At 44.1% G+C, this 13,842-nt stretch overlaps 1 protein-coding gene across 1 annotated transcript in view; it reads left to right on the forward strand.

Annotated features, from left to right (window-relative positions):
- Positions 1-13,842, forward strand: part of DAP (death associated protein) — a 66,511-nt gene that overhangs the window by 8,030 nt on the left and 44,639 nt on the right. Inside the window, exon 2 of the mRNA XM_058564348.1 lies at positions 4,719-4,815. Coding sequence (XP_058420331.1) covers positions 4,719-4,815 — 97 coding nt within the window. The remainder of the gene's footprint in view (positions 1-4,718; positions 4,816-13,842) is intronic.

Genomic DNA, 13,842 nt, shown 5'->3' on the forward strand with positions numbered 1-13,842 from the left:
TTGTCAGTATTGCAAGTTACAATGAAACTGTCTAAGCCTTGACTTATTATTATTATTGCCACTTTTTATGGCTGCGTTAATCACCACACATACTGTGAGGGATTTATGAAGTTAATTGTTTTTATAAACTAAATTAAGTGAAGTGCTAATGGTGCTAATGCGGGGCAACCGAGCCGTGACACGTGTACTTACTACAGCAGGAGTGGACAGGCTGCTCCGGGCAAGCTTCAGAAGACTGGATTGTTTCCAATGGCACTTTGGCATACATCACCAGGTTTCTTTGTAGTTAGCCACATGGCCGTTTTTACTTTTAGTCAGTTTATAGATCACATCTGTGAGTTAGAGTTTAAAAGTTTTATGTCTGCCAAGTTGAAATGATTCAAAGACCAGTGTTAAATGGGTATCTGTATTAGTTTGCTGAGGCTGCTATAACAAAATACCACAGACTGGGGGTCTTAAACAACAGAAATTTATTTCCTTGCAGTTCTGGAGGCTGGACGTTGAAGATCAAGGTGCCAGCTGCTCTGGTTTCTCCTGAGGCCTCTCTCCTGGGCTTGCAGATGGCCACCTTCTCTCTGTCTTCATATGGCCCTTCCTCTGTGTGTGTGCATCCTTGGTATCTCTTCCTCTTCTTATAAGGACCAGTCCTATTGGATTAGGGCCCCACCCTAACAGCCTCATTTTAACTTAATCACCTCTTTCAAGACTCATCTCCAAATACAGTCACATTCTGAGGTTATGGGTCTAGGGCTTCAACACGGGAATTTGGAGGGACAACAATTCAGCCCATAATAGCAACTTTAATCAGTTTCTAATGGGCATGGGTTAGGAGTGAGGTAGATGGGGGAGGGAAATGAATTCAAAAAAACATTTAGTGGGACAATTCTTCCTTCCTCCTTTGGCTGAAAACTTTCATAACTCTCCAATCATACGTTTCTAGAGGGAGTGGAAAATTATCTTAACATACTACAGAATTTTATTCAGTCTCCATTTCTTAAGGTTTGGCAGACTACATAACCTGGGAAATCTTGATAAGCTGCCAGCAATTTTTTTTTTATTTTTCCTTTTTTTAAAATCTGAGCCCAAACCAAGCTCCTAGGAACCACAACCAAAGAAGAAACTGAAATTCAGAACAGTTAGCATGAGCCTTGGGCCCACATGAGGCAAGGAGTGACCTGGTGTCTCTTCCCCTTCTTGTGAGGACACCAGTCATACTGGATTAGGGTCCCCCCAAGGGCCTCATTGAACCCAAGACCCCAGCATAAAGCTGGGTGCTCAGAGGCCAAACCAGTGGAGAAAGGGTGGAGGAGGGAAATGTGCCCAGCAACACAGTGGGGTGGGGAGGAAGCTGGTTTGTTTCAGCCTGGGCTCCAGATGGAGAAGAAAGTCTCCTTGAGAATTTGTAAACACAGGCCTCCCTTTACATGGGCTGTGAGTTCAAATTTACACTCTTTGGCAATTCCTGTTCTGAGAAATCTGATGTAAAAAGGATTTCCAGGCGACTGTACTCCTGGTCTGAGAGAAGCATATAGCTTCTCTCCAAAGGGGTGCTGCCTGCACCCCAGGCCCCAAAGAGTCCCCACAGATGAGGGCCCACTGAAGACAAGCTCATAATGCATGATCACTCCGAATAAGAGGCAGAATCAGCAGACAAAACCAACAGTGGGATTCAACTCCCAAAGACCTCAGATTATAAGTGGATATACAACTATAAGACAAGCATGACTAAAATGATTAAATAGATATAAAAGAATTAAAGACACAAGAAATAAATAAGACCATATCAAATAAAGACCAAATGAATTCGAGGGGGAAGAAAAGCTCAAGAAATGAAAAATAAAATGACTGAAATAAGTATCAGTAGATGGAATAAAAAGCAGATTTTTGAGAGAATTACTGAACAGGATTATATTTCCTTCTTTCAAAGGAGAAGGTTCCCTCCCCATAAAGAGATGGTGGTGTCAGCAGGCAGATTCCAGTTTCAGACCAGCAGGCACGTGGCTAAACATGGTCCTTTATTTTACCTGCCCTCTGCCCTGCTGCCTTTTTTTTTTTCCCCCAAAGCCCCAGTAGATAGTTGTATGTCATAGCTGCACATCCTTCTAGTTGCTGTATGTGGGAGGCAGCCTCAGCATGGCCAGAGAGGTGGTGCGTAGGTGCGCACCCAGGATCCGAACTCCGGCCGCCAGCAGCGGAGCGCGCGCACTTAACCGCTAAGCCACAGGGCTGGCCCTGCCCTGCCTTCTAATGCACCGCTGCTGGGCGAGGGTTTCCATGAAGCAGGCATGAAGCCAACATCATCAACTTCCTGAAGTCGGGGACGCTGGCAGACTCTCCCAGGGAAAATGAAAACTAATCAACTCCAAATGTGTAAGCCTGAGGGTGTTTTCACATTCTCCTTCCTGTTCTTCAGCATCGTAAAGAAATTTGTCCTGGACTTTGGTAATTCAGCAGGGTCCAGCGGAATTTGAAACGCCAGAGGACACGGCCTGACAAGTTGACTGTGTGTGTGACCAGAGCTGTGCCGTGGCAGAACAGTGGGAAGAGCTGTCCTGCTGAGGCTCGGGAGCCCCCGAACCACGAACCTGGGGGCCCACAAGTGCAGCTAATGCAGCTCTACTTTCTATCAAGTACTCACCTGTGCCAGGAAGCTACCAGATGCCTCTGTCGTAGCCCGTTCAGGCTGCTATAACAGAACGCCACAGACTGGTGGCTTACAAACAACAGAAAGTTATTTCTGACAGTTCTGGAGGCTGGAAGTTGGAGATCAAGGTACCAGCAGATTCGGTGTCTGGTGAGGACCTGCTTCCTGGTACATGGACAGACAGTCCTCACATGGTGGAAGGGATCTTTTGATCAGGGCACTAATCCCATCATGAGGGCTCCACCCTCATGACCTAATCACCTCCCAAGGCCCCACCTCCTCCTGTCATCACACTGGGGGTCAGGTTCCAACAGCCTCTCCTCGTTTAAACTTCTCATTTAGACTTGTCCTTGGATGCAGCTCTTAGCCCCTTTCTGCAGATGGAGTAGCAAGGATTTGAGGGTCCGACTAGTCTGGGAACATATAGCTGAGGACATGGAGGAGCTTGCTGATCTGAAATAATGTGCTGGTGACCACCACGTGAGGCTGGCTTTTTGGCCAGCATTTCCAAACACTATGCTGTGGAACACTACAGCCCTAAAGGATGATAACACGCATTACTGCCAAGAAAAAGTTCTGTAGTCAAATACATTTGAGAGAGACAGCATGTGCTGTGCCCCTCATAAAGCTTACAGTGCTCGCTAAAGGCCAAGAAAATCTATCTTGAGGAAAACGGTTAATTCCTTCAACCTCGCATTTGCCACACTTAATAGACCCTAGAATCCTCGTTTTTTGTTTTTTGGGTTTTTTCTTGCAAAACAGTAGTAACATTAGCCATTAAGGAAATGTAAATCAAACTACAAGAGGATACTGCTTCATACCCACTAGGATGGCTATAATCAAAAAGATAGACAGTAACGAGCGTTAGTGAACATGTGGGAAAATCAGACACTCGGACTGGTGGGAATGTAAAATGGTGTCCCAGCTGTGGAAAACCGTTTGGCAGTTCCTCAAAGGGGTACATACACAGTTACTATGTGACCCAGCTATTCCACTCCTAGTATATACCCAAGGAAATGAAGATATATATCCATGTGTCCACACAAAAACTTGTACACAAGTTGCTCATGGCTGCATTATTCATAATAGCCAAAAAGTGGAGACAACCCAAATGTCCATCAACAGATGAAAGGATAAGTAAAATGTGGTATATCCACGCAGTGGAATATTATTCAGCCATGAAAAGGAATAAAGTACTGACATATGCTACAACATGGAAAACCTTGAAGACATTATGCTAAGTGAAAGAAGCCAGCCACCAAAGGCCACATATTTTATTATTCTGTTTATGTCAAATGTCCAGAATAGGCAAATCCGGATGACTGGTTGCTAGGAGCTGGGGGAGAGGAGGGATTGGGGAGTGGCCATTAATTGGTATAGGGTTTCTGTTTAGGGTAATGAAAATGTTCTCAAGTTGTTTGTGGCGATGTTTGTACAACTCTGAATACACTCAAAACCATTGAATTGTGCACTCTCAATGGGTGAATTGTATTGTAAGTGAATTATATGTCAATAAGGCTGTTGTAAAAAACTGAATTACCATCTGCTAACACCAGGATTTCACAACAGAGTTTGGGAAAGGCTGCCACAGAAGTCTTGGCTGCCACCTGAGTAGGCTCTGTGCCTATGGCACAGCAGCTGTCCCGTGTCACCTGTGGCTCTATCACCCCATCAAAAGCATCGTGGCTATTTGAGAAAATATCACAGGGCAGGGATTAAGTAGGCCCTTGTTGCATCAAAAATATGTGCAGAACCTAAAGTAAGCAGCCACTTTCTCCACATGGTTATACTACCGCTCTTACGAAATACTGGAAAGGAGACCAAAAACACTAACTAACTGAGGAGAGCCTTGGAAAGTTGCTAAGTGAATCTGGAGTAAAAGACAGTGTTGAGTGCTCTATCATATTGAATCTCCCCCAACAACACTAACCTTCTGTCGTTCATGATTGTCACTGCCAGGTTATCTGGACTAACTTGTGGCCATGTGGCAACAAGAAACTTTCCAGCTGGTGCCCCCGGTCCTCTGGTGGTTCCATTGCCACATCGATCATACCCTCCTCTGTTTGCATTTTAGTGAAAGCTGGTGGAATGCGAATTGTGCAGAAACACCCACATTCTGGAGACACCAAAGAAGAGAAAGACAAAGATGACCAAGAATGGGAAAGCCCCAGGTGAGAGAATTCTGGTGAATCTCGGGTGTGTTTTACAAGTAACCATTATCTAGTTAAACATTAATGTTTGTTCTCTGCTCTGTGCTTCTGATAACTCCTGGGCTATGTGGGGCCCTGTGCTGTGTTTTTGCTTTCCTAATCAGTGAGGTGGGGATTCTGTTCCCAGACAAGGGGGGAGATAGGGCATCTCGAGCACGTCCTCTCTCCTGACTACATCTAAGCACAGGCTATCCATGTGTGGGCAGTAGCCCTCAACTTCCGCTACAATACTGAAATCACCTTGAGAGCTTTGAAAATGCCAGACGAGTTGGATCTCTGGGTGGACCTGGCATTCTGTGCAGCTGGGGTGGAGAACTACTGATGTAAAAATGTCCACAAGCCTCTGGGCTCTTCTAGTTCTTCAGCCAAATCTAGAATCAGCGAGGCCCCATCCTCATGAGGGCCCACGTATCCTTAAATGACATCTCTGCCCCCAGCCCCCTGGGTGCCCAACAGCTCGTCTCTCTGCAGTCCACCCATCTGTGTTTATTACCTGTTTTCCTTGGAAGTTCGGATATCAAATTTGGTTCAAGGACTTCAGTACAAATCCATTTCCTTCCTCCTTGTGATGCACGACAAATGCATACACCTCTCTCTGAGCTCGTCCACGTGGAAGAAAGTGAACACTAAGCTTTCTGCCCTACAACCTGTCCTCAGAGGGTGTCTTAGCCAGAGGAGGAAAGCAAGTGTGGAAAGCAGCTAACCTGTATTTCTGTGGACCAGGCGCATTATTTCCTTTCAGTCCGATAGTCCTAAATAGTAGGTGGTATTCTCCCTGATTTAAGCATGGGAAGCTGAAATTCCCCAATTCACACATGGGAAACCCAAGTCCACAAAGCGTATACACTCTAATGGAGCGGGAATTTAAACCCAGGTCTAATGGGGTCCAGAGCAGGCCAGGCTTCTAAGAGAGTATCTCCCAAGAGCGTGCGCCCCCTAAGAAGGACGTGCATGGTCTTGGTAACACCACGTGTCTGCTCATGTGTGTGCTGCCCCGTGGGGTGTTCTCTATAGAACCTCGTGTGGTATGTTACAGTGCAGTCACTTGAGGGGTAGACAGAATTTGGGGCAAAATTTCTGAGTGATTATTGCCCATTTTAAATCATGAGATCAGCAACATGCAAGTTCAGCCCAAGTTCTGGTTTTAAAAGAAGTTGGTTTGAAGAAAACTCCAGAATTAACTTTCTCACTGGCTGTTTTCTCAAAGCTGTGTTTGGAACATAACAGCGTCAGTAACTCTATGAGAGTTCCACACTGGGGCCCGATTTAATTCAGAATTGAGAAATTTGGGGGTTCTAGGAGAGTGATACAGATATTAGAAGAATAAAACAGTGCATATTCCATATAGTACCCGTAGTGGGGTCTCAGGCAGCATGTTGTAATGATGTGTATGATGTGTAAGATGTTCACACCAAGGGAGGCAGATGTTTTAAATTTGCAGACTTGGGTCAGTTCAGGTTAACTTTTGCCTCCATACAAGTTATAAGGAAACTTTCAGTTTTCAGAAAATTCTTGAATTCAGAATTGGAGGTGAGAGCATGTGGGCCTATAGAAATTTCCTCCAGTAGGAATCCTGGGCTGTGCTTTCTTCATATCCAGTTGTTTCCTTAAGAAGGAAGAAAGGATGAGATAGAAAACCTTGCCTGGAAGAGAAATCCTAGTAAGTTAATGAAACATGCTTTTTGGCGTGGGTTTAACTGGAATAAGGTACAAATAGCTATTTCCCTGTGTAATGCAGTGTCAGTACAGTGAGAGGTGACATTTTATTAGTGTGTTTAGAAATAAGGACAGAACAGCCCATTCGTTTTCTTTCTATTGATTTTTTTTCATGAGGTGAAATACAGCATTTATCGAAGATACACAATTTAAGTAAATATGCCAGAGGTTGAACAATTGCAAGAAAAAGGAGCAGGCACCCCAGCCCTCTAGATTTTAGCATCTTACTCACCTTAAGGGTTTGTTCTCGATGAACCAGGTGTTTTGAAGCAGGCTGACTGCAAGTGTAGGGTTTGCATAGCACATGAGCAGGGGTTTTTTGTTCCCTGCAGCCAGATTGCCATAGCATGTTCCTGACGGGTGTGTTAGCTCTTGTCCTCTTGACTTCAGCCTCACTCTTGACTGCTGGGGGTTACACCACTTGACACTCCATTGACAGATGGGGTGCGCCTTTGCAGACTCTTAAGCTGTTGACATATACTGCCAAAACAGCTCCTTCCAGAGCCCTTTCCAGGCCTGGTGCTCTGTGTAATGGTCTACTTCCACCACCATGCACTCCTCATTGTTCTAATGGGATGATTGAATAATCATAGTTAATCGTCATTGCTAATATTCTAGTGCAGCAAGCCTGGCCCTGTTCTAAGTGTTCTGTCCATATTAATTCATTTGATCCTCACAACTACTCTATTTTATTGTCATCCCTATTTCAAAGTTGGTTACTGATTATTATTTCCATTCCAGATTGCTACTCCTACTTCAGCAGCTCAGAAAGGTTAAGTGACTTTTCCAAGATCACACAGTGAATGAGTGGAGAGCCAGCATTCCAGCAGTGGTGGCTGGGTCCATGGTCCTCACTCTTAGCCATGAGGCTGTGCTTACCAATTGAGCACCTGTCTTGTGCTGGGCACCTACTGAGTGCTTCACATCGGGTTTAAAGCTACCCCCACCTATGAGTTGGTATTACTATGCCCATTATAGAGATGAAGAAACCAAGCCTTACGGAGGTTATCTGGCCCAATGATACATAGCCAGTCAGCGACCAGGCCAGGATTCAGCCCTGAGTCTGTCTGGACTTGGAAGCCCATGCCCCTAATATGCTGCAGAAACCGCCTGAATTGACAGAATATTTTCAGGATCAACATAGACTGTAAATCCAGATCCCTCTATGAAATAAAATTACTGATTCTGGCGTTGCCCATAACCTTTCCCATAGCCCTCAAGCCCGTAATCCCACCCGTGCAGCCTCGCCATCAGTAGATGGCCTAATTACAGCTTACAGCAAGGTTTCCAAGACCAGACTGGCTTTACTTTACATATGGAAAGGCCTATTTATTTGCAGAATCTGTCAAACGTTTAATGTTGTACATTAACTTCCCTTGGAAATGTCATGACATGTGACTTCAATACCCATATTACCCTAATCCTAAAGTTTCATGCTTTTTCATGTTTTGATCCAAGTGTTCTCCAGATATGAAAATAAGTATCTAGTCTCAGATGCCAATTTCCTCCTTAGATCTACTTTTGCAAAACTCTTTGCTTTCATTCCCAGGTATTTAAAACTGACTTTACATTTATTGACTCATCTCTGGTGGCTTCCTTCCCCACTAATCAGAAAATCAAATACTGATTCAGAGAAAAGAAACAACTGGAGCGTTAAAGAGGTTATTATTATATTAAACAACAAAAAACATTTTTACTCATAATCATTTTTTTTCAAATCTTTATGCTACTCTTACTCCTTTAACCTTGTAATTTTTTGGAGATTTAAAAATAATAATTTCTTATGCTGCCAAGTTGTTTTGAGATGCTACCTTAAAAAGAAGAATGTAGCAGAAATTTGAAAATGTGGCCCAAGAATTTCCATCAGTCTGAGTTCTAGTTACTGTGGTTCTTCCTATCCAAGAAGAGTAATCAGCGTCATTATTGTTAGCTAATACTTTCCTTTGTGGCTGCTGCATTCTTTCTCAGGACTGACCCAATTATGGGAAGCTGTGACTTTCTTCCAAACCTTTTGTTGAGCCTGTTGAGATGAAGTGCCCAGTTTCATTATGTGAAGGAGAAATTGCAGACATGGAATGGACTTCAGGAGTCAGTAGGATTCACTGAAGAAAGTAGTTTAATGTCAAACATATACTGAGGTCCCACCGCGAATCGAGTTTGGTGCAAGATACTAAAAAGGATCAGTGACAGGAAGAGTCAACTAGGAGTGGAAGGGTTTGGGTGTGGACTGGGAGTGGGTGGGAAAGGGGTGGGAGGAAGGGGAAATGTGAGTGGGGTGACGAGGACACAGAGGGAGCAGCCATCTTCCAAATTCTGCTCTTTGTACAGCTCTGACTTAGCACCATGATTCTTTTTCATGCTTCACATACCTGAAACATAAACAGTTCAAATCATCCAGTGTGTGGGAGACACCCAAAATGGAATATAGACAGCAACAGATGAACCTAACTGTAATACAAATGATTAATATAACCGATTGAAAGGAGTGGGGAAGAAAAGACCTAACCTAAATAACTTTGAGAAACGGTATTTTGACTGGATATTATAAGGCTAGAGACAAAAAAAAAAAACAAAAACCTGTGCATAGATGCTATATCCAGTTAGTAAATGTGTTTCTTACAGGGGTATGAGTTAGCAGTTCTGAAATTGCTTTGTGAGTATATAGGTTTGAACAAATAAGTAAATATGTAGTGGATAATGAGAGCCAAGTTTCTCACTGTCAGAGAAAGAGGTTACAAATAGGAAACAGGTGAAAGTAAAATGAGCTTTGTGGTATTGAACTGGAATTGGAGGTATGAGTGGGAACTCAGTTTTGAGTGGATGGATGGGTGGATAGTAGATACACACAGACGTACATACATACAGAAATAAATATAGATGGGGGATGGTTAGTGCGCATACCTGTATTTCCTAGCTGTGTTCACTGAGAGTGCCTAAAGGAACTGACACGCATGTAGCCATGAGCATCCCTAGGACTTGGGTCTTGGTTTCTAAACACCATTCCCTAATCAAGGGAACCTGGGTTCCTTGGAGAAGTGGTTAATTTTAGGGCCAGAGCAAGAAAAATACTGGATGAGCCTGGAAGAACTCATAGTGCCAGAACATAAGGAGTGCACTCTAAAGGATGGAGGCTTCTCGGAACAACACAGGAGCCAACCTGATGGCCAAGGCTGGAACAATTTGCAAAAAAATAAATAATGATAGTATTGGGTTATAACCCATAGAGTAAAGTAAACATCCATGAGTCCATCCCAATAAAATAATTGAATACATAAATGAGGAGAAGGGACAGCTCTCCTTTATAGAAAAATTCCAATTAATACAGGTATAAGGAAGGAGGGACATAGACTATCACCAGCAGGCAAATAGCACAGTAATCATGGTAGACAAGATCCACCAATGGATGCTACCATCAGTGGGCGACAGTTTAAGGAGAAACATGATGTTTGCATAGTCTCAAAGTATCCCCCAATATATTTATTAATTATAAAACAAGAATATCTTTACAGTGGAGACCATGAAAAGGACACTTGTGTACAGTATGACAGCTGAAGTAAGAAGGCAGAGCGTCATCTTATTCGCCCTCAGATGGGAACCTCCGCGTCAGTGACTAGCTTTTTGCTGCTCTGCACATGTCTGTGAATGACCGTGAAAGTGCTGTGAGGACTTGTTTCTCATCAAACTGTCACCTGCTACTTTTAGCATTCACTGATAACTCCCGCCTGAAACAGTTGTTACTATATGGACGCTGTATTACCGTAGGGCTGCCATGACAGATACCACAAACTGGATGGCTTAAAATGAAATGAAATGTGTGGTCACACAGTTCTGGAGGCTGGAAGTCCAAGGTCAAGGTGTCGCCAAGGTTGTTTCCTTCTGAGGCTGTGAGTGAGAACCTGTTGCAGTTATGGTTTGTTTACTGGCAATTTTTGGCATTCCTGGGCTTGTGGAAGCATCACCTCAGTCTCTGTCTTCACCTGGTATTCTTTCTCCCTGGGTCTCTTCACATCATCTTCCCTCCATGTGTGTCGGTATCTGTGTCCAGACTTCCCCTTTTTGTAAGGACATCAGTCATTGGATTAGCACCTGCCGTAATAAGTTGATTACATCTGTAAAGACCCTATTTCCCAAAAGGTCAAATTCTGAGGTACTGGGGGTTAGGATTTCACATATCCTTTTGGGGAAAAAAATTCAATCCCTAACAGATGCCAAATGGTAATCTATGGCCATTTTTAGTGGTTCTCTCAGTTAAAATTAATTCTTAAGAAATAGAAAATTTACAACTCTGAAGTTAAGAGATGGCACAGCCTCTATGCCTTGGAATTTTTGTCTTTAAGCTGTTATCTGTAGATTTGAACTTTAATTAAACCATGTGGTGAACCAATTTTAACATCATCCTTACTTTCCAACATCATCTTTTGTATGCAGGCTAGTTGTCAGCTGCCTTTTAAAAGAGATGTGTCTTTTTCCCCGGGACGTGTGGAGATACCAGTGGAGTAGGGATGCTGGGCGCTGGCCAGCTACCAACTCCTGTGCTGTTTTGGGTGTCCTGTCAGCAGGCAGGGCCCATGACATGGCGGCAACAGCTGAACAGGGTGCTGGAGTGCAGTGGGCCACAGACCCCAGCCCGGGCTGAAGGCAGAGTCTCGATGTGGTAGGGGCGTCAAATGACATGGAATGTCCTTGTGAAGGGGTTACTGGTTGTCACCTGCTTATGGACTGAGATGCCTCCTCCAGAGATCAGCTGTCCTGAAGGCACAGGAGCTCCTCAGAATTAAAAGCCTTTGAGGCATGATTTCATGGCAGCATGACATAGTGATGAACAGCCTTGACTGCTTGGTGAGGAAATTGGGGAAGACTCGAGTCACTGTTGGGCAGCTCTCACTGTCAGGGCTGCCTCTGTGAGACTCATGGATCAATGTTCTCAGTCTGTGGGCGACAAGAGGCATTAACAAAGTGTTACAGTTTGTTTACCAGCAGGGAGTGGTGAAAGAAATCGTTTGCCTATGGCAACTTGGGCAGCAGAAAGTTGACAGAGCCAGCACAGGCCCCCATATCCCTAGGTGGCAGCCCGAGGCAGCTGGTAGCGTATAAGATGGCATCTGTGAGAGGCTGCTAAGGGAGGGTGAGTGTCTGCATTTAAGTCTGCAGTCTATCCTGCGGGTAGCATCCTCTCTCCATCACTCTGCAAAGGCTCAGCCGAACCCACTCTCATTTCCCCCCAGGTTGTAAAGGGCAGAACTTCCTCCCAGGTGGCTATCTCCTCTCAAAGAAGCCGTGTATTCGTTTCCTGGGGCTACCATAACAAAGTACTGCAAACTGGGTGGCTTAAACAACAGAAATTTATTCTCTCACAGTCCTGGAGGTGAGAAGTTCGAGATCGAGGTGTCAGCAGGGCTGTGCCCCCTCTGAAGCCCTAGGAAGGATCTGTTCCAGGCCTCTCTCCTAGCTTCTGGTAGTTCCTTGGCTGGCGGCAGCATAACTGTAATCTTCATGTGGCATTCTCCCTGTCTACGAGTCAGTGTCCAAATTTCCCCTTTTTACAAGGAGACCAGTCACATTGGATTATGGGCCCACCTGACTCCAGTAGGACCTCATCTTAACGAATCACATCTGCAGCAACTGTGTTTCCAAATAAGGTCACATTCTGAGATAAGTGGGGGGTTAGGGCTTCAACATAGAAATTTGAGGGAGACACGATTCAACCCATAAGAAGCAGGCAGCACCTCGTGCCACTAGGCATCTGTTGGCAGTGCCCAGCTATACTGATATGCCAACAGCAATGCAGCGTAATAATTTATTAACCATGAGGCTTACGTAGCAAATGACCCTTACCTCTGCGCCAGCACTTACCGTTGCCCAGGTTGAGCACTACAGCTGTCTGCCTTCCTGGCCAAGTAGATGCTCTGTACCAAGGATGTGGCCCCAAACTTTGATCACGCAACCCATCAATTTAAAAACTTTTGTGCCTGTACCTCCAACATGTATATATTCCTTTTTAAATTATACATGTGTACTATGTAACTGTTATATAAATTATAAAATGTATACAAAATGTATATTAATGTTTTAGATAAAGGTGAAATAAACAATATTTTAAATGTCTTGCTAATCATTATGACTTTATATTATCATTAGCTAATACTCAAGGTCCAAATACCCATGAGATGAGGTTTCTAACTAATGATTCAGGATGCAAATCTAAATTTCTAATGGCCTTCTTGGTGATTCTAGGTTTGTGGAAGGAGGGCAGCTTCTTGTAGGATCTGAGTAGATGGCTGGTGTTTGTGATGTGGCTTAGGAAGTACTTGCTAGGAGGAGACACTTCTCTTTCATTCCTCTTCACTTGCACTTGTACTGGTCTGAACTTCAGCCTCTGGAGTTTTTTTGCATGAATCTTTTTAAGCTATTTGTCCATTTTGTAAAAGTTTGTTTAAATTCATTCATAATACATTTGAACACAGTTGTAGGTGCTTGGGATATATCAAGGGTAAAACTAGAGAATTTACTTCATTACCCCATTAACCAGACAGTGCCCTATACATGTTGCAAGATGCCAGAAGCAACGGAAGGCACAGAGGGACCTGTGGGTGGGGACCCCGCTCCTTCCTCCAGAGCCCTAAGGACCATGAGGGCAGTGACAGACGGTCTGCCTGCAGACAAGCAAAACAGTCCGCATAGTAATTAGTGGTAAGGCTTAATTTGTTTGTTTAAGATAAAAAATAAATGTAAATGTTTATCTCCTTTTCCCGACTACATTGAGGCCCTCTTAAGCACAAAGAACTGCCTTCGTCATTGATTGATTAGTGGTGGCTCCAATACCAGTTTTCCTGTTGTATGTAGTATAAATTAAACATTTCTTCCAAAACCCATGGCTATGTGTATGTTAGGATGATCAATAGGAATGCAACTCTGTGCATTTTCGTAAGTTTTGCCCGGAATTACCCAGGAAACAGAGCATGATATGTGACCTGGACACTTTGTGTCCTGGAAGCCGTGGGCATTAGCATGGTCAGGACCTCAGTCTTAGAGTTCTCCTTCCACATAGATAGGCACCAGAGGAAGGCTCGAGTTGGGCAGGTAGTGAATCAAAGGCTCGCTCTCTGTAGAGGGACGGAGCATATGGGCATCCATATGTCACGGGAGCCTGGCTGGACTCCTTCAGTTTGGGGATGAGAAGGAAAGTGCTGAAGGCCCGGCTTTCCTCCAGTGCCTGGTGCTGCTGATAATTGAATGGGAGGCAATGTTTGCACAACATCTGGTTCCATAATG

Source organism: Diceros bicornis, chromosome 20, assembly GCF_020826845.1.
Source record: "Diceros bicornis minor isolate mBicDic1 chromosome 20, mDicBic1.mat.cur, whole genome shotgun sequence".
In the NCBI taxonomy this organism is placed as follows: Eukaryota; Metazoa; Chordata; class Mammalia; order Perissodactyla; family Rhinocerotidae; genus Diceros; species Diceros bicornis.